This window comes from Otolemur garnettii, unplaced genomic scaffold (assembly GCF_000181295.1).
Source record: "Otolemur garnettii isolate 467f Iridium unplaced genomic scaffold, OtoGar3 scaffold00216, whole genome shotgun sequence".
Classification (NCBI taxonomy): Eukaryota; Metazoa; Chordata; class Mammalia; order Primates; family Galagidae; genus Otolemur; species Otolemur garnettii.
Window position 1 is genome coordinate 1,133,898 of NW_003852611.1, and position 20,651 is coordinate 1,154,548.

The window sequence follows — 20,651 nt, forward strand, 5'->3', positions numbered from 1 at the left end:
GCAGGAAACCAGAGGGCAGGATGAGAAGGCTTAGGGTATTTATTCTGCCTGCTCCTGCCCTGTCTGCCATCCTCATATATTCCTGTAAGCCTGCAGTTCTTTTTAGAGACAGAGTCTCACTATGTTACCCTGGGTAGAGTGCTGTGACATCACAGCTCACAGCAACCTCAAACTCTTGGGCTTAATTCTCTTGCCTCAGCCTCCTAAGTCGCTGGGACTACAGGCACCTGCCACAACACCCAGCTATTTTTTTTCTTGAGACAGAGTCTCACTTTGTCACCCTCAGTAGAGTGCGGTGGAGTCACAGCTCACAGCAACCTCCAACTCTTGGAGTTAAGTGATTATCTTGCCTCAGCCTCCTAAGTCGCTGGGACTACAGGCACCTGTCACAATGCCTGGCTTCTTTGTTGTTATTGTTGTTGCTACAGTTATCATTGCTGTTTCAGGTGGCTGGGGCCAGGTTTGAACTCACCACCCTTGGTATATGGGGCCAATGCCCTACCCACTGAACTACAGGTGCTGCCCCTGGCTATATTTTTGCTGCAGTTGTCATTGTTGTTATGGCTGGCCCGGGCCAGGTTTAAATCTGACAGCCTCGGTGTATGTGGCCAGCACCCTATCCACTGAGCTACGGCCACCACCCAAGGCTGCAGTTCTTGACAGTCCCACTTTACTCTTGCCAAGTTTCAGTGACATTTCTCCTTCTCCACTACAGGCCTAGGAATGATAATTAACAGCTTCTTCCCTTATTGGTTCTCTCAACTCTGCTCACACCAATGTAAATAATGACTTCATTTCACTCTCTTTTATGCAACCTTTAAGTGTGGCTTATTTCCATCTAAACTGGATGGATCCTACACTGGATCCATTTCTCTCCTCTAGTGGCTGTAGCAGTATAGACCAGGAGTGTCCAACCTGCAGCCCATGAGAGCCACATGCAGATTATTTGAGAACTATTTTGCTTATCTGTGGTGTTGGAGATTGTGAAAAGTATGCACGGATCTTTCCTTTTGCTCATCAATTTTCATTAGTGTTTGTGTATCTAATGCATAGCCCACGATGACTCTTATTCTTTCAATGTGCACCAGAAAAGAAAACAAGATTGGATACCACTGTGTAGACCATGGTAAGAGTTGTTATTTTTTGTGAGTACTACTTGTCATAGTGGGCCTTTGTTCCTAACAGTTAATAATATTTCTAGATCCCTCACATAATTTCTTTTATGTGTTATTTAAATCTTTACCCTTCGTTCCATTTTCTCTTAGGAGTTTGGGTGGAAGGAGATTTTATGTACTTTTAGCAGTTGGAGAAGGCAGGACTGCTTTTGATACCTGCTGATAGAAATACATGAAAACCAGAAGTAGATAGGAGTCATAGCTCTGAATTATTTAGTGGTGGATCTGTTGATTCTTCTCAGGGAAATATCTAATACCAAAAACTAGTAATAAATCTTTCCCTTTCTCTATCCTCAAACCTGCCATTGACTGAGGCAAAAAAAAAAATGCATTTGACACCATGCTGAGTTACCTTGTACCATACAACGTCGGGCTCCTGATCAGACTTTTTAAAGTCATCCATGTCTGGGCAGGAGATCTCCTTTCTTTTTGTGACTTCAGATTTTTCTAAATAGCGGATCCTGCTGTTGTAGCACAGGCCTGATTCATTCTCTGCAACAGTCAAGGACATTGACACCTTCATGCAATATGTCGAGTTCCTGTAGGAACAGAGAAATAACAAAATGGCTTTAGTGGGTGTTTATAACTTTTTTTTACTCTGTATATTTCACGAGTATTGACTTTTCCACTTAGGACCTTACCCAGAAATTAGAAACAACATCCAAACCACACACAGTAGATTTCTACTTCAACTGATAAGAAGATTGAAAAGAAAATGCTGATGTGAGCATCTCTGGCCATGAGGTTGTTACAGGGCTATAGAGAGGAGCTATACCCATTTTCTAAACTCTAAGATAGTCAGAATTATTTGCCAAGTGTCAAAATTGCTGCACTGAAAAAATCTGATACAGAAAACCTGTTTCTCTATGACTAGAGCTGTAGCCATTTTTGCTCTACCCCATGGCCAGTCCTTTAACTCCAAGGGCTGTTGAATTTTACCATTGGTTTCTAAGCCAACATTTCCTTTTAGAGAATGAATACTAGCAACTAATATTTTTCAATGCCATGACTCTACAGCCCCAATAATAATACAATAGAATCTCTGTTAGTTGACCACCAAGAGATTGCAGAAAGTTGGTCAACATACAGAGGTGGACAACATAAGGAACTAGGCCTACTGTGCTGATGCCCACATGAGGTGCATGTCTGGTCTATGAAAATTTAGTCAAGTTAAGCAACTTAAAGAGGTGGTCAGTATAGGGAGGTGGTCAACCATGGAGGTTCTAATGTATAAGCCCTCTTGCCTCCAGGAAGCTATACATGATCTAGACCATCACAGAACTCTCTTCTTCACTCATTAGGATGCAGCCATGCTGGCATTTTCTGTTCCTTAACATACTAAGCCTATTCAAATCACAGACCTTTGTACTTGCCTTCCTTCCTGTTACTTTTCTTATCAGAGGAAAAAGGGTTTCATTCTGTCACCCAGGCTGGAGTGCAGTGGCAACAATGATAGTTCACTGCAGCCTCAAACTCCTGGCCTTAAGCAATTCTCTCACTTAAGCTTCCTGAGTATACAGGACACATGCTACCATGCCTGGCTAATTGTTTTAATTTTTTAAGAGATGGGGTCTTGCTATGTTGTCCAGGCTGGCCTCAAGTCAACCTTCCACATCAGCCTCCCTGAGTATCTAGGATTATAGGCATGGCTTCTCTCTGACCTTCTGATATTTATTTGGTAAGTGCAAATTAATAAGGGCAAAAAATTTATTGCTCTTGTTTATCATTCTATCTCTGGGATCTAAATGAATAAATAGTAAATTCTCAGTAAATGCTGGATGATTAAATAAAAGATATGTTATTTGAGAGCTATATCATATCTTCTTCACTGTTGCATCAATCTCATATGGTATAAACCCTCATTTCCTCTGATTCAGGTATATGGCTAACCAAATATCACATTCCTTCTATAAATATGACCCAGACAATTTGCATGTATTCTTGGATCACCTCTAGGAGAAAGGTTAGCCATGTTTTGTGCATCCCCGTATTAGCAAAGAACACAATCTGTTGGCCACATCTTGGAGTCAGGAAGACTAGAACAGGTCAGGGGATAGAAGAAATCTAAGTGGTCACAGTTATTAAGAGGAATCCAACACCAAAGAAAGAGAATCACCTCTGCTAGGTATCTAAAGTGTTGTGAGCAGTTCTTGATGTTACAGGTTTGATCCTGTCTGCTCCATGGTGTTTATCCACACAGGTGAAAGAGACTTACTTAGTAAATATCTTCCCATTATTATGTTATACCCCCATGGAAAGAGAACTGTTGGCCAGAGGTCTCAATAATAGACAGAGTAGCTGGAATGTCCAATGCCCTGAAAGAAGCTCACTACCTCAGATGTATTTAGCCCTGGGTAGAAAATACGGTAGACTAAAGTAAAAGACCAGTCTAGTATAGTGGTTCTTACCAAAGCACCTCCATTGATCAAAGACCCTCTAGATTGAACTAGATCGGTGACCTCACACAAGTTATTTAACCTGTGTCTCCATTTCCTCACCTGAAAAATGAGGATAAGAATTTCTTTATGGTGGCTCAATTGGAGGTGGGAGAAATCAGTTCCTTTCATTATACAACTATGAGCAAAAACAGGTTTACACTTTTAGTTAGAATAATTATAAACCTGGCCTCTTCTGACTATGCATCAAATAAACTAATATAAGTAAAAGACCTAATGCAGTATCTGGCACATAGCAGGATGCAATAAATTGTACCTATAATTAGAATTGTAGGTACAGCCAACATTATTCTGCACACTGCTAACATACATACATAATAGTTACATATAGATACACATGCATGTGTACATACGTCTATATAATAATATAATTACAATTTATATGTGATGTGAACAATCACCCCAATATATAAAAACACCATACTGGCAGCAATGGGTTAAGCCAGACTCCTGGGTTAGGAGTGATACTTGACTTGAAAGAGTCTAGAAGAGGTTACCTGGGCAAAACATCTAGTATTAGAGAGCCATGTAAGTTTGAAAGGATTGAAAAGATACCCTAACTGAGGCACAAAAAAAAAACAAGTGAATCAAGAGAAAGCAACTAAGGCAGGAAGGGACTTCCAGGTACTATCAATATTAGCTACTAGGCAAAGGCCAGAATCTTTGAAATTAAAGGTTAGTAAGAGTTTCACGAAACCTTCTGGGAGCTTCTTGGACAAATATTTTCTATAGTAAAGCCCAGACCTCTAAGTAAGATTTCTAGACACAAAACAGTGGATGCTTTCATATGTTTATTCCCCTCCTCTTCCAAAGTATAACTGATGTAGGCAATGTCAGCAGCATTGCATTAATTTAGGGTTGGGATAAGGGCAGGGAATCTACCTTGGGGACAACTGCTGAGCTACCAACAACCTTAGGCCAGAGCCCTGTGTGCATACACTTCTGCTCTGGTCCCCGATGTGTGAATGGATGCCGACAAATTGCTTCTTAATCCATGAACGAGTCCTAGGCATTGATGACAACCAAGGTCCCTGGAACTCAAAGACAAGGTCTGGTGTGAGTCTTGCTGTCACCACGGGTGACATGAGAGACTAGAGATCAAGGCTGCCTGACAGTCTGAGACTCAGGTTGATTTTTTATCAGTCATGTAATCCAGCCCTGGCACAGTCCCTGCTAACAATCTTGCACTATTTACATTTTATTTTGAAAAATGCCCCCAGGCCAGTTCTATTTAAATGTTTCCTGCAACTGGAACCTAAAAATGTTACTTTTCTTTCATTAGGTACAATTAGAGCTGCGCGAATTTGAGGAGGCAGAATGACGAGTGTGCAAGAATGGTGATTATATATTTTTTCTCTCCCCCTTCATATCCTGAGGAGGACAAGGAATACATTCAAAGCCTCAATGTAAGTACAAGGCCTTGCAATGATAGTGAAGCAATAATGTAGAATTATATACGTTTGTAATCTTTCTAAGTATGTCCATATCTATTATCATACTTAATTCTCCCAATAGCCCAGGAAAATGGGCAGGGTTATTTCTATCACCTATAGAAATAACATGTAAGGCTTGGCGTCTATAGCTCAACCGGCTAAGGCGCCAGCCACGTACACCTAAGGTGGCGGGTTCGAATCCCCAGCCCGGACCCGCCAAACAACAATGACGGCTGCAACCAAAAAATAGCCGGGTGTTGCGGCGGGTGCCACAGTAGCTGTGGTCCCAGCTACTTGGGAGGCGGAGGCAGGAGACTCGCTTGAGCCCAGGAGTTGGAGGTTGCTGTGAGCTGTAATGCCACGGCACTCTGCCCAGGGGGACAGCTTGAGGCTCTGTCTCAAAAAAAAAAAAAAAAAAGAAAGAAAGAAATAACATGTAAACAGGGGGAGAACGTAGACAAGCTGACAGAGTGGGTCAGTGGTTTAGAACCATGGCTTCCTGGCTGCTACCCCCTGCCTACCCTCAGAACTCAGATGCTAACATTGCATTGCTTAATAGCCAAACGAATTTGTGGTTGTCCATACCAACTTGGGGAAGCTAACAGAAAGAAAAGCAAATGTGTAAAGATAATACCTAAAATTTTGTCTAAAAGTTGAATATAAATGTCTTAGCATAACAATTATGAGAAAGACACGATGGCTATGTTGGCCACCTGGATGAGAGTTTTCCAAACTGCATACAGAAGTAACACACTGTATCCTATGAGAGAATTAATGTACACAACTATGATCTAATAAAAAAAAAGAAGAAGAATCTTAATATGTATAGCACAGAAGAATTTGAAAATTCATAAATAAACCTCACTTTCTATTTCCACAGTTTAATATTAGCTATTATAGTTTAATTCATAACTTACATATTTCTTTTTAACCAGGGATATTTCTAAGGGAAAATGTTGACCAATCTTAGGTTCTCTGGGGAGAAGAGGAAGATTCAGGATTTCAAATGTACATAAAAAATCCAAATGTTCCTTTCTAATTCCCATTTATTAAAACACACTTATACCATATTATAAAATCCAGAGTTTTGTTTTAGAGTTTGAACTTATGTAAATTTGCTGTATCACCAGGACTAAGCTAGCAAAAATATCCTAAATAAAATAGAATTTTATTACATTTTCATACGTAAAATATAAAGCCCTAGATAAAATGCTTCAGGATACAGTTGAACCTTTTCTGAGTTATTTCTTTAATTGTTTTAGCCTCACTTCAAAATAATTTTCTTGCAAATTCCAGAAACCATCTAATGATCAGCAAAGTAAAATTTTGCTTTCTGTCATTTTATAACGTGAACTGACTCCTATGCATAGCTATCAATCAATCCATCTACAGTCATTGGGTGAGACTGTCCTTCTCAAAATGTAAACAGTCAACCAATATTGTAGCAAATTCAGAATTCAGGATGAATTCTACTTGTTAAAAATGATTAGAAAAATAAGAAAGTTTTTTTTTTTTTTGAAAAATGTTTGTGCCCTTGTTGGAAAAGAGATTTTCAAATGAGTGCAGAAATAACTACACAAAACTACAAACACGCAACGTTAATGCATTATGAGACAGAAAGGGCCAAAGCTCTGACCAATTTAATCATGTTAGCATTCTATGAAGAACCATAAGCCTTTACAATTATTCAAATGACATTTATTGAGCACCTCTCATGTGCCATGCTGCTTACATACATTGAAAAGCAGATATAAACTTATTCTAAGAATGAAAATACCAGGCCAGGTGCAGTGGCTCATGCCTATAATCCTAGCACTCTAGGAGACTGAGGCAGGTGGATTGCCTGAGCTCACAAGTTCAAGACCAGCCTGAGCCAGAGGGAGACTTCAGCTCTATATATAGCCGAGCATTATGGCAGGAGCCTATAGTCCCAGCTACTCCAGAGGCTGAGGCAAGAGGATCGCTTGAGCCCAAGACTCTGAGGTTGCTGTGAGCTGTGACACTACTACACTCAACAGATGGCAACCATGTGAGATTCAGTCTCAAAAAAAAAAAAAAAAAAAATGAAAATATCTATGCCATAGATATGGAGGAAACAGGATCTTTTGAAAAATCTCACTTTTGTCATTTTTAGTCTTTAAGTAAATAATCTTACATCTGGGTTTATAGAGTTGTGAAGAGTTCAGGGATTTGGGTTTTTTTTTTTTTTTTAGTTTTTAAAATTTTAAACAAAAAAGTCATCTTCCATGGATGTTATTTCAAGTCAGCAAAAATGTCAGTATATTAGGATTTAAGTTTATGTTCATTTTTTCCATTAGACATAAACCTGGTTATTAAACAAACAAGGATCTGTTGGACATAAGAATAGAATATTTTGTTAACTTTTCTTATCTCCCACTGACGTGAACATTCAACCTTCGGCATGACACTGCTTACCCTCACCCAGAATTATTCAAACTCAATTTCCTTAGGTTTCATTACACAGTCAGAGAAAAGGCCAAGTCAAGGACTTGAACTGAACTAGACTTTAGTAGCATAAGCTTGAGAATGTGATCTCTGTAGACAGAGTAACTTAGGTTCAAATCCCAGTTCTATCATCTACTAACTATGGATCTTTGGATGGGTGACTAAGTCTTAGTGTTTTAGGTCTGCAAAACGAGAATAATAAAGCAGTTATCTTGATAGGGCTGTTATATGTTACAAGTGTTAAGAATTATGAGGGGTCTGAAATTTTAACCTACTTTTAAGCTAATGAGTTAGTTTTCCAGTTTCAGGAAGCTGGTAGAAGACAGGAGATTCCTCGTTAAGAAAAAATAAACAGTTAATTATGGCAATGACAATAGCCAGCATATGAGTATTTGGGTTGATTACTCAGACCCATTTCCCATAGGACAATACAAAGATGACCAGGTGACACTTAAAGAAGTAGTGGATGGCATTACAGGAAACTTAGGAAACATGTATCTTTTATAATGGGCCATAACCATGCTTTTTGCTTCAGAGGGAGAAACTATCTAATTTTGCAAGGCTATGACCAAACTTGTCCTTTGCTCTGGAGAAAGACACTATTTCTAAGAGTGCTCTCAATAGATACACCTGTTAAAAGATAATCAAGGACAAAGTAGAGTCTACTGACAAAACATGTAAAAATATAGGAGACCTGTGGAAAATTCTCGGCTAACAATGAGATAGTTCATTTAAAGCACTAGCACAGTACCTGGCATATACTAAGTGTGCAATAAAAATAAACCTTATTTAACAGAGTCACCACTAGTACCACATTATCTACTGATGTCCAAGCCAGATGGGAAAGTGAATCATTTCTTCACTGCTTGTTATTTAGATAATAGTGGTATTTTTTGTATCTATCGATGTTATTTCATAGTTATTCCCATAGTAATCACAGAGGTTTTACCCTATTACCTGGGTAATAACACAAACTCTTCAAAAAACACAATATTCTTGGGTTTTTATTTTTTTTGCATTTTTTGGCTGGGGCCGGGTTTGAACCCACCACCTCTAGTACATGGGGCTGGTGCCCCACTCCTTTGAGCCACAGGCGCCACCCAAAAACACAATATTCTTTACATGTGAAATTCTTTACCTTTCTCCCAACACAGCAGATATCAGATTATTCTCCCTGTCTTTGTGTTGAAAACTATATAATCGTTTCAGTAACTAAGCTTCCATTTAACTTATGTAACTAAGCTTCCGTAACTTATACTTCCATGACCTCGTCTCTGGCTTCTGTTTAGCCACTGTAGCTGTCACTGTCAAAGATCTGCAAGAATTACCAATATTCAAAATTTCTACTTTCTCCTGTAACTGTGTTCTATGATTCACTGTCATCTGGCTTTCATCCTCTCATTCTATTGAATTTCTATCACTAGAATCACTAATAATCTAAGATATTTACTAATATCTTACCGATAACCTAGTGACCTCTTGTTCACTTTTATCCTATCTAACCTATGAGCATTGTTTGAAATTAGTAACAACTCATTCCACCTTCGAAACCTCTCCTTTGCTCTAAAATATTCTCCTCTTCTGATCGCCTACTTCTCCAAACCCTCTTATTGCTAATTCTTCTTCCATGGCACATACCCAAAATGTTTGCCACTCTTTCATTTCCTGAGGATATGTTCCTCTGTTTTTGATATTGTTGTTTAATTTTGTTGTATTTTTTTCTCTTCCTCCAACCATCATTTCCAGCAATTTTATTGTCTTGAAGTCTCAGCCATGTACATAGTATTGATAATATACAAATCCATAATACGTATCTCCAGTTCTCCTCTTTCCCAAGTTCTAGTTCTCCTCTTTCCCAAGTTCCAGTGTAGCCATCTATGATTCAGTATAAATCATGATGGCACTTATCAGTCCAAAACTGAATCCCTCCCCTACAGTCTGTTTTTCCTCCTATAATATCTATCATAATTAGAGGGATCATTAGCCACACCATCTAGTTTCTCAAGTCAGATGCTGCAAAATCATCGTTCCACCTCCCCTAAGTGGTATTTTCCATATACAATTGGGATGCTAATTCTCTTTCAAGAAATCTCTCATCATCTGACATCTCATCCAGCTCCTGCTACACTTCAAGTGCTAATAATGTTTTGCCTGCACTACTGAAGTAGCTTCCTAACAGGTTTACCCCTCTTCAGTTTCTCCTTCCTCCAGTCCTCTAGCCAAAAGAAACAATTTACTTTTTTTTTTTTTGAGACAGAGTCTCACTTCGTCACCCTCAGTAGAGTGCTGTGACATCATAGCTCACAGCAACCTTCAACTCTCAGGCTTAAGTGATTCTCTTGCCTCAGCCTCCCAAGTAGCTGGGACTACAGGAGCCTGCCACAATGCCTGGCTATTTTTAGAGATGGGGTCTTGATCTTGCTCAGGCTGGTCTCGAACTCCTGAGCTCAAGCGATCCACCCTCCTAGGCTCCCAGCGTGCTAGGATTTCAGGCATGACTCACCGTGCCTATACCATGTCTGGCCAGAAACAAAATATTTTTAATTTGCTACAAGTATTTATAAGCAGAAATGGAAGAATACTTGCATAAAAAGACAAGTGCTCATAAGCTGACACCCATTTTAAAATGTCATAGGAGATAAAAACTAGGGTCACAGATTTTCTGATGTTAGAAGAGAACAAAAAGGAGTGAAGGGCACAGCTCTAAAATGACCAGTGACAGAGGGGAGCAGTAGAAAGGAAGAGATCCAAGGAGGCAAGCCAGGATCTGTCCCCAGCTCTCTACTCTTCTTGCTCCATATCCTCTCCCTGAGTTATTTCAACCATTGCTATAAATCCAACTTCTGCCTCCCAATACTGCAGCCCCAGTCTTGAGGTCTCTGCTAAGTTCTAGACTCATATCAAACTGCCTATGGTATCTCTACAAGGGCACCTAACAAATACCTCATTATCAATATATATCTAAAGGTGAACTCAGCCAAACAACTTCTTCATTCTCTATAGACTTAGATGCCTATAGCATCGTTCTACTTAGTTTCCCATACCAGAAACCAGGAATTATTATTGGCATTCTCTCATTCCTGTCCCTGACATCCCTACACTTCTACCTCCAAAATGGCTCTCTACACTCTTCTTTCCATCTGTACCCACTGCCTTAGTTTTCTTGAATTATTGCCACATCTCCCTAATGGTTTGTCCTAACTCTAGTCTCTCTCCACTTTACTCATCATTCTGCTATCTACATTTTTTCCCGAGTATGCTTCTGCAGAAGTCACTCTAGAACAACCCAAAATAGGAGCCCTTTCCACTGATAGCTAATAGATAAAATATATAACTTGACATAGCAGCATTTAAAAAGAGAGTTAAAGCAGTGGAACTTTATCCCTCTGGGATTTAACCACCTTCTTTGCTAGTATTTTAATGCCTGATTTATTTTTTTTCTCTTACTAGCTGACATAAGACTCTTAGAGAAGAAATTCTGCATTTTTAAATGTAGTTCATAGAACAGAACATAATGCCCATAAAATAAATATTGAATGCCCTGATTTTTCAGAAGGAAAAATAACTTAAACTCTAAAATGAGTGTATCCCTCTATGGCTTAGTCCCTTGGGTGCACAAATGATGGCAGATAAGAGAATAGAGAAAGTTAAATCAGGATGGTAGCCTAGGGTGAGATTCTAATGTCAGGAAAAGGAGTATATCAGAAGGAGCCAGAAAAATTTTTGAGGTTAAGATATGGTGACCAGATTCTAACATCTATAAGGTGGGACAACATGGAGGCGGAGCAGGGGCCCGGGGCAGGCAGGGCCTGACAACAATGCAAACTTTGATAAGCAGTTCTGGATAATCACTTCTCAGCAATTATTTATTATAGTTTAACATTATAAAATTAACAAAAATAATACAAAACTCATATTCTGGTGAAATAGCCATATGGCGGCAAAAAACTGTATATTACCTTCTTGTTCTCCAGCCCGTTTGTGCATTCTTTCCAAAAATCGGGACTTTTTTAAAACGCCGCAGGACGCGGGACAAATTGTTGAAAAGTGGGACTGCCCCGCCAAAATCGGGATGTCTGGTCACCCTAGGTTAAGAGGGCCATGATCATAGGAAAGATTGAGAAGTGACTGGGAATTATGTAGAGATAAAAGATAGGAAGATTATTTAGGAAGCAACATGAGTACTCCCTAAGCAGGTCTGGATTCTGAGGTTTTGAGGTTTATAGTAGCAAGACTTCATGACTGATGTGATTTATCATTAAGGGTAAGTAGGTGTTGATGATTTTGAGGTTTCTGTATTGAGTAACATAGAAGGGGAATCATCTCTTGCATCTTTTGGAGGTGTTAAAATGAATAAGCTACTGGTCTGAAGCTATTTCCATACTTTGAGCTCCTACCTAACAAACTGCAACCTAACCTAGTACATAAACAAACTAAAACCTAACTTGAGAGTGTAATAAACAGTGAGTTTCAGCCAATCATAATTGTAACTCTTCCACTTACAAATAAACACAAAGAGCAATTCATGAATTGGGCTGTACTTATAAGTGGAAGAGTTCAGAGAGCTCTTAACAGCACGAACAGTAAGCTTTTATAGACCGGACATAGAAGCAAAGTAGAGAAATCTCTTGATTGGCTACAGCTAGGCATTTATCTTATTTGGACATGGTTTGATAAATTGGCTGTCAGTTTCTGAAATGTGGCTGCTTATGATTGGCATATATATATTTTTGTTTGTTTGTGTGAGACAGAGCCTCAAGCTGTTGCCCTGGGTAGAGTGTAGTGACATCAGAGCTCACAGCAACCTCCAACTCCTGGGCTAAAGCAATTCTCTTGCCTTAGCCTCCCAAGTAGCTGGGACTATGGGTAAATATTTTTTTTTAAGCAGGGAAAAGTGTGAGAAATATTATGAACATTTTTATTTTGTATCTCTACTCTTGCTATATACAAAAATTAACTCAAGATGGATTAAAAACTTAAATGTAGGCACAGCCCCCATAGCTCAGTGAGTAGGACTCCAGCCACATACACCAAGGCTGGCAGGTTCTAGTCCAGCCTGGGCCTGATAAACAACAATGACAACTGCAACCAAAAAATAGCCAGGCATTGTTGTGGGCACCTGTAGTCCCAGTTACTCCAGAGGCTGAGGCAAGAGAATTGCTTAAGCCCATGAGTTGGAGGTTGCTGTGAGCCATGATGCCACAGCACTCTATTGAGGGTGACATAATAAGACTTTGCCTAAAAAAAAAAAAAAAAAGAAATACTAGCTTGAGTGGTGGCCTGTAGTGCTAGCTCCTTGGGAGGATAGGGCAGAAGGATCACTTGAGCCCAGGAATTTGAGACTGCAGTGAGCTACGATGATGTCCCTACACTCTAGCCCAGTCCACAAAGTGGGGAAAAAAAAAATAAAAAGTGGGCAAAGGAAATGAATAGACATTTCTCAAAAGATAATCTACAAATGGCAAACACATATAAGAAAATGCATGATTATCACTTTTTCCAAGACTAATGTGGACTCGAAATGCTCTTCATCACTAACCATCAGGGAAATCTAAGTCAAAACTACAATGACATATTACCTTACTACATTGAGAATGTAGCTTGACAAAGTATAAACAAAATCACACCAACTTCCTGGTTTTATAAATAAAGTTTTATTGGAACACAGCCATGTTCATTCCTTACGGCATTATTTATGACTGCATTTGTGCTACAAGTAGTTGGGACTTGTAAATCCTTTGCCCACAAAGACTCAAATACCTACTATCTGGCCCTTTAAATAAAAAAGTTCCCTAACCTGTGTGACGCCACAGGTCATAGAGAATTACGTTATTTTTTGTTCTCGAATAATTCTCGTTCAGGAGGTGGGGCCTACCAGCCCCTTGTGAAGGACAAACCATAATGGTGGGGGGGGGTATGTGGGTAGATGAGACATTTTTGACTTGATCTTAAGCGCGTCACTCTCTTGAGTGTAACTCTTTTCTAACAATTTGTTTCTTTTAGCCTCCAAGGCCTTTCAACCATGTGGTATATTCTCTTACATCCCGTGGAGGGGAAGGAGCCTTCCTCGTCCACTCCTTCCCACCCCCCCCAGTCTCTCAAACTTGGAACAGTCCGAGAGTAAAAGCGGTAAGAGCTGAGCTAGAGCTTTCTTTTCCCTGGAGCCCTGGGAGGGAGTAGAGGCCCTGTTCTAACTTTGGGCCTGACATGCAGGTGTGGGCAGCCTGTACTGCTCCAGCCCCTTGCTAAAAGAGGTGAGGCACAGTGGGCTAAGGCACATGTGGTCATAACGAGTGGCTGGTTTGACGGGGTAGGGGATAATGGGACAGGGGAGAGGAAAGAGGCGAGGAGGATGTGAGGAGACTGTAGGGGAGGAAAGGGCTGAAGGGGGGGGGGCGGGTAACGGGCTCTACCAGTTCTTCCATCCTGGCAGGATCACAGAAACCACTAAGGCCCTAAACCATCATGGCCCTGAAACCCGAAGATCCCAGTGGTGGGTTCCATCATAGCAAGGTGATAGCCTTCATCAATGAGAAGATGGCTGGACACCTGAGAGGCCCTGAGTTCTACCTCGAAAATGTATCCCAGTCATGGGAGGAGGTAGAAGAGAAGCTCAATGCCATCCTGGATGACAGTGAGGTGCCCAGCCAGGCCAGGGAGGCTTGTGTCTGGAGTGGATTGGCCCTGGGCGTGCGCTTCGCCCGCAGACAGGGGCAATTACAAGCACGCAGGGTGCAGTGGCTACATGACTTCGCCAGACTGCACAAGTCAGCTGCGCAGGCCTTGGCCTCAAACCTGAGGGAGCTCACGGCACAGAAGGAGATGGAGCGCAGGGAGGCAGCCTTTGAGCTGCGGCTGGCCCAGGCCAATCTGACTCGGGTGCAGAAAGAGCGGGACCTGCTGAGGTGGAAACTCCTCCAAGCCGTAAGATCCCAGATTGATCCCAATCCAAGTCCCCTGACCCGCCCCCAGAACCCATCTCAGCCCTGCCCCCTTCTCCCCAGGAGGTAGGACTTCACTGGCAGCCCACCCCCAGAAGCCATGTCAGCCTTGCCCCCTTCTCTCGAGGATCTAGGGCCCCCCAACATCCCACCCCTTCCTGCCCCCCAGGACCCATCTCAGTCTTGCCCCCTTCTCTCTAGGAGCTAGGGCATCAGCGACAGCAGGAGCAGGCCACAGCACACCAGGAGCAGGCCTCAGGACAGCAGGAGCAGACCACAGCTGGAGGAGCTGGGAGGAAGGGAGCAGGTGAGGCGGAGGAGGAGGCCTTGGCTGTTGGTGGTAATGCGTCCGCTACTAGAGGAGGAAGAGGAGAAGAAGAAAGGAATGCCCAGGCAGAGGTTGCACAGGAGCTAGATGGAAGCATCCTGCAGCTTCTTGGAGTTATGGAACATAAAAACTACACCTCTAGAGCGCAGAGGGAGAGAAACGTCAGGTCAGTGGAAACAACCATGTATTCTTTGTCTGGAACCCGTGAACCCCAGGCCACTGCCCCACCGGAGCTCCTTCCTGTTCAGCTCCCTGCTTCATTCACGTACTCCTACTCATGCCCATTGTCCAACTTCTCGGCCGGACTCAATTCATTCCCACAGGCAGTACCAGTCACAGTACCACATCAGCCCCAGATGCCTTCCTACTGGAGGGCCTATGACACTAGCCTGTGGTCTGATGTGGGAATTCAGGCAATAGACCCTCAAGAACTCCAAAGAGACAGGAGAGAAACTGAAGTCCATCAGCAGAGAAGACCTCCAGTATATCGCAGACCTGGAGACTGGGACTGCCCTTGGTGTAAAGCTGTGAATTTCTCACAGAGAGAAATTTGCTTCTGCTGTGGGAGGGGAATCTGGCTTCAAAGCCTTTGAATTCAAGAATGGGAGTTGAACAGAAACATATTTGAATGGGAAATCTTATTTCCAGAGGGAATGGTGAGGTTGGAAGGGGAAAGTGGGAGATGGGGGGGGGGTTGTGACAAAGATGGAGAAATGGGGTAGTGGCAAAAGGAAGATGTAGATTAGGGGATAGGTACAGAGATAGACATGTTTTAACTATCCCTTTTGTATTTCAGAACATTAGCATTCAACACCACAGAACTTGTGCAGTGTGTGTGTGTGTGTGTGTGTGCGTGTGCGCACCTGCATGTTCGCCTGCATGTGTGTGTGTATGTGTGTGCCTTCCCTCCACCCTAGTGTTTACACAGCCATGTTTATAACACTCCTCCCTCTGCCCCACCCAGGCTTTAGGTGATCAGAGCAGGAGTGGACATTTGACCCATCCTGAGCCCAGTGGATTTTCACAGTAGAGAATCTGAAGAGAGGCAGATTCTAGTCAGGATGTTGTTGGGCAATGAAGGCAGTGGGTCACTTAGAGTTCAAGTTAGGGTCAGGGCCATGGGGACACCAATCTCATAGCTGAGCTGGCCTTGGCTGCAGGGAACAGAATTGGCTCTTGACAGAGACAGGTGTCTTTTACAGGACTCCAGTATGAGGTTCCAGGGAGCAGACAGGTAAAGAGGAGTTCATCCTGTGACTCCAGAAAGATGAATAGAGTGGTGGGGGCTCAGGACAGGTTTATTGAAAGGAGGGTAAGATGTCTGGGCAGTGTAAAGGTAGCGTCTGTGCCCTGGGGGAGGGGCGAGAGTTGGAGACCACTTTCTGTGGGGTCATGGGGGGGTGGGCACATTCCATAGGTTGCCTGTCAGGTTAGGGTCTTTTGGGGGGTCTACCTTTGTTTTAGGAGTAGAAGAAGAAGGGGGGAAAGGATTTGTGTGGCTTTCTTAGGTCCCCCAACATTGCCCAAGCACTTTGACTTCCTGCAATCATGCTGCTTGAAGATTCACTTTACTTAGACCCCCTTTTCTCTAAGCTAACTTGAGTGTGTATCAGATTATTCCCAAGTCAGAAATTGGTACCAGAAAAGCAATTTCCAAAAAAAAATGTTGGAACTGGCTAGAGAGTTGGATCAGGGTATGGAGAGTAGAGGGGATTCTTGCATCCCAAGTTTTCCAGGAATGAACTGGTTGGGAAGCTCATTCCTGTTAAAGGGGTTATATCACGAATCAAAACAGGCCCAGTATTACCTCAGGTTCATGCTGACTCAAATCAACACAGCAGAGATTTGCCACCCCTAAGGGAATCCCTCAGGGCCACTTACAGAGGATGCCAGCACTAGTTGTAGGCGAGGACTCCTGTGACTGCAGCCCTGTGACAGAATCTACCTCAGTTTCCAGTGGGCAGGACCTGGGACAGTCATAACTGAACAGGGAGCCCCCGCCACTACCAGGGAGGTAAGTCACAAACTGACAGTGCCCAGAGGGTTTCCTGGTCTGGACCATGGGCCAAAGTATGGTGTCACCTTGACAGAGTCTGTCTCCCTACCTACCACCATGATAAATGCGGGAGGGGAATCTGGTTCGGTGATTGAGAAATAGGAAATACAATAAAGACATACCCCTTGGGAAATCAACTTCTAGAAGGAGGGGAGCGGGTGGGGAAGGTAAGGGCTGGGTGAGAGGTGGGTTAGCTTCTCTTCCTCTAGTAACTATAAGCTGTGCTAATGGTGTCTAAATGTATGGTTTATCCCATAGGTGGAAAGACGGGGAGGAGTTACACCTGGACAAGACCGAGTCACAACTGGAAGAGCCTTGGACATTGTCCAGGACCCGTGGACCTAGAGACTGAGAAGCTGCCTTGGCCCTGGGACATCTCTACAGTAACTGGACCTGACTTTGAGTTGTCTCCTGTTGGGGCAGGCATGGGCATTCATTTGGATTTGGAGCTGGATCCCTGGTTACTTAATAAAGAGTTTGTACTTTTCAGAAATGTTCTTGGGCTTATTTATATCCATATAAGGAAGGGTCTCCCTACATTGTCACTCTTGACATTTCTATCCTCCTACCCTACCCTGATTGTGATAACCAAAAATATCTCCAGATATCCCCACATATCCACTAGAGGGCAAAGTCATCCCTGGTGGAAACCAGCAAGGCAATCAGGTACTTGAGAGCAGTAGCCTGGAAAAGAATAAAAAAGAGAAAAAGATCACCGGCTGACAGGCCCTCTAAGACAGGATCTGAAAAGTGGCTGTTGGGTCTGGCATTTACATTGGATCTTCCAGCAGATACCAGTGAGTGACAGGCAGAACTTTGGAGTGAGTGAGAAGTGAGGGAGGGGTGGCTCTTTAAGGACTCCTGATTTAGAAGGGACAGAGCAAAGTGGGACACACAGTTGAGGGAGGGTCTTTTTGAATAGGGAGAAACTTCAGCTGTGGCGAAAGGAGATAGCTGAAAAAAAGCTTGAAAACAAGGAATATGGAAAAGAATGAGATCCTGCATAACATACGGAATTAATTTTTTTAATCATGTGATAGGATTCCTTTTATTTTTTATATAACAAAATGCCCCCAAAAGTTATGTGCAAATATTCTATGTATATTTGTAGACTTATGTTTGCTTTATATTAAAGATTTAAGTTTGAGTAAGTATAATAAATGTCTGGAAAAACACTTAATAAGGTATAAGGTATTACCTAGGAAAGAGTGGGCTCAAGATCAGGGGATGGGAGGCTGTAGGGTGCCAGGGTATAAGGTGGGGTAGGGTAGAACAGGGTGCAGGAGATACAGGGCTCTGGTTTTTTTATATACTTAGGTTATGTGAATGGCAAATAATGGAATCTTTAGAAAAATACAAAAGTACAATCAAGGAAGTTTATTGGGTGGATTGATCTAGAAAGATCACTTCTTCCTCTGGGGCAGAGAACAGACTCTGAATGTGGCAAGGAGGATCTTGCCTGTGTTTGTCACCCCAGGCACCTGAGGAGGAGTGAGGACAGAAGGTTAGGTGGAGGTGGGACAATGGCACATCTGAAATAACTGGGGGTGGGAGTGGAGGACAAAAGGATCAAGCTGCATGGAGGACCTGATGGGGACAGAGCCCAGCTGAATGAAAACCAAAGGGATAGGCAGTGGAGGGGCCCCTGGAAAGGAGGCTGAGTAGTTCCAGGAAGGGGACCAGACACAAATCCCTCTGGTACTACAACATAACTTTTTTTCTTCAGTAAAAAGATCCAGTTTGTTTGGTTTGGGTTGTGTGTGTGGTAGGATTACAGAAAAAATACTAACATCTTCATGATTTCATGTGTTAGGCCTATTTAAAATTTTTTTTTCTCTAGAAGTCCAGAGAAATCATTTAATAAACTAAAATTAATTTTACTTCACCATGGAATATCCCCTACAAACCCACCAGAAGCAATCTGACCTGGACTTTGAACCCCTGGGCAAGCTTCCTGAGATGGGAGACGACAGAGGAAGACAGTTTTTAAAACAAGGCTACTACTGGCTCAGTGCCCATAGCACAGTAGTTATGACGCCAGCCACATACACCCAGGCTGGTGTGGCTGAACCCCACCTGGGCCAGCTAAAACAACAATGACAACTGCAACCAAAAAAAAAAAAAGCCAGGCGTTGTGGTGGGCACCTGTAGTCCCAGGTACTTGGGAGGCTGAGGCAAGAGAATCGCTTAAGCTCAAGAGTTTGAGGTTGCTATGAGCTGTGAGGCCATAGCACTCCACCGAGGGTGACATAGTGAGACTCTGTCTCAAAAACAAAACAAAACAAAAACAAGAAACAAGACTACTAATAGAAAGAACCAGCTCTGAGGGGAAAGAGATGGGGTAGATATTTCAGAAAGACCAAGTCCTTGGTCCAAAACTGCGTTTGGGGTTTTACCTCTAGAGAAAGATAAAAACAGTAAAGGGGAATGACCAGGAGAATCTTTGTTGACCGCCCTCTTCCTGCAACCTAGTCATATGCTGGGAAGTCACACTTGGTTACATCTGTCTCTAGAATAATGAAAAGGAAAAATTACCTATATGTTATTTAGAAACAACAATGCTAACTCATTTGTTTTATGTCATGCATATAGGATTGAAGTCAAAAGTTGGCTGGAATATTTGTACAGAGGCATTACCTAATACATAGTACATCTTATAATACTGGGAACACCAGTATCCTTTAGGGAAGTAAATGCCTTAAAAGAATCAGAATTTTCTGTTGACTTTGCACCCTGCTATAAAATACTGCTGTTCCCAGTATCATTCTTTGTACTGTCATCTTGTAAAAATTGCCCTCTTGCCATCTATTTCTACTGGTAAAACTCAACATATTAAAAAACCTTCAGACACTAATGATCTGAGGGTTCCAGCCAGTAAGTCAAAAACCCACATGTATGGAAATTCTGCTGTGTGTGTGTGTGTGTGTGTGTGTGTGTGTGCGCACGCGCACACGCACGCAGTGTATGGACAGAGTTAAGGGGGGAGCTTTAAACTGAGTTAAAAAGGAAGAAATAGAGATCTCTTGTCTGAGAGTAAAAGAAAAATGTAAATATGAAATGTGGCCAAAGCCCTCTCATTGGGGAAAACCAGGGGAAGGCACAGAGAGGGGATCGGGGTAATGGGACTGAAAAATAAAAAATGCATATAGCATCTCTCTATACTCAGATAAGCATATAATGCTTTAGTGTTGAGTGGGATTGCTATTAGCCCGGGTCATGTCTTAATGAGATCAAGGCCCCAGGGTGGAAATGCACATTACCCTCCTACTTAGCTATTCTCTGTTTCAAAGCCGTAGCCAAATATTAATGAGCTATCTTGCCGAGGTGGATCACTCTCCACAGTCGTGAGAGAGACAGTAGGAGTGGCTCCATGTGAATTTATCATCATCCCTGAGAAAACTAGTTGGAGCGCATGCCGAATCACGATGCTGGGGTCAGCAGTATTGCCTTTCTTTGCTAAGAGCAGCTGCATAGAAGGGAATTCGTCCCCTTTCAATACACATTTCTCTGTGCAAACATTATCTGCTAAAAACATAACTTATTACCTGACAGCAAGTTAAAGTGCTCATTAGTTGTGGTTTTCTTAGCTTCTTTTCTAAGAATTGGTCAATGTCTTAAGAGTTCCTGCTTCCGCTCGGCGCCTGTGGCTCAAGTGGCTAAGGTGCCAGCCACATACACCTAAGGTGGCGGGTTCGAATCCAGCCTGGGCCCACCAAAACAACAATGACGGCTGCAACCGAAAAATAGCCGGGCGTTGTGATGGGCACCTATGGTCCCAGCTACTTGGGAGGCTGAG

At 42.4% G+C, this 20,651-nt stretch overlaps 1 protein-coding gene across 1 annotated transcript in view; it reads right to left on the minus strand.

The window, feature by feature from the left end:
- Positions 1-20,651, minus strand: part of IL1RAPL2 (interleukin 1 receptor accessory protein like 2) — a 1,213,983-nt gene that overhangs the window by 525,518 nt on the left and 667,814 nt on the right. Inside the window, exon 4 of the mRNA XM_003801635.1 lies at positions 1,528-1,714. Coding sequence (XP_003801683.1) covers positions 1,528-1,714 — 187 coding nt within the window. The remainder of the gene's footprint in view (positions 1-1,527; positions 1,715-20,651) is intronic.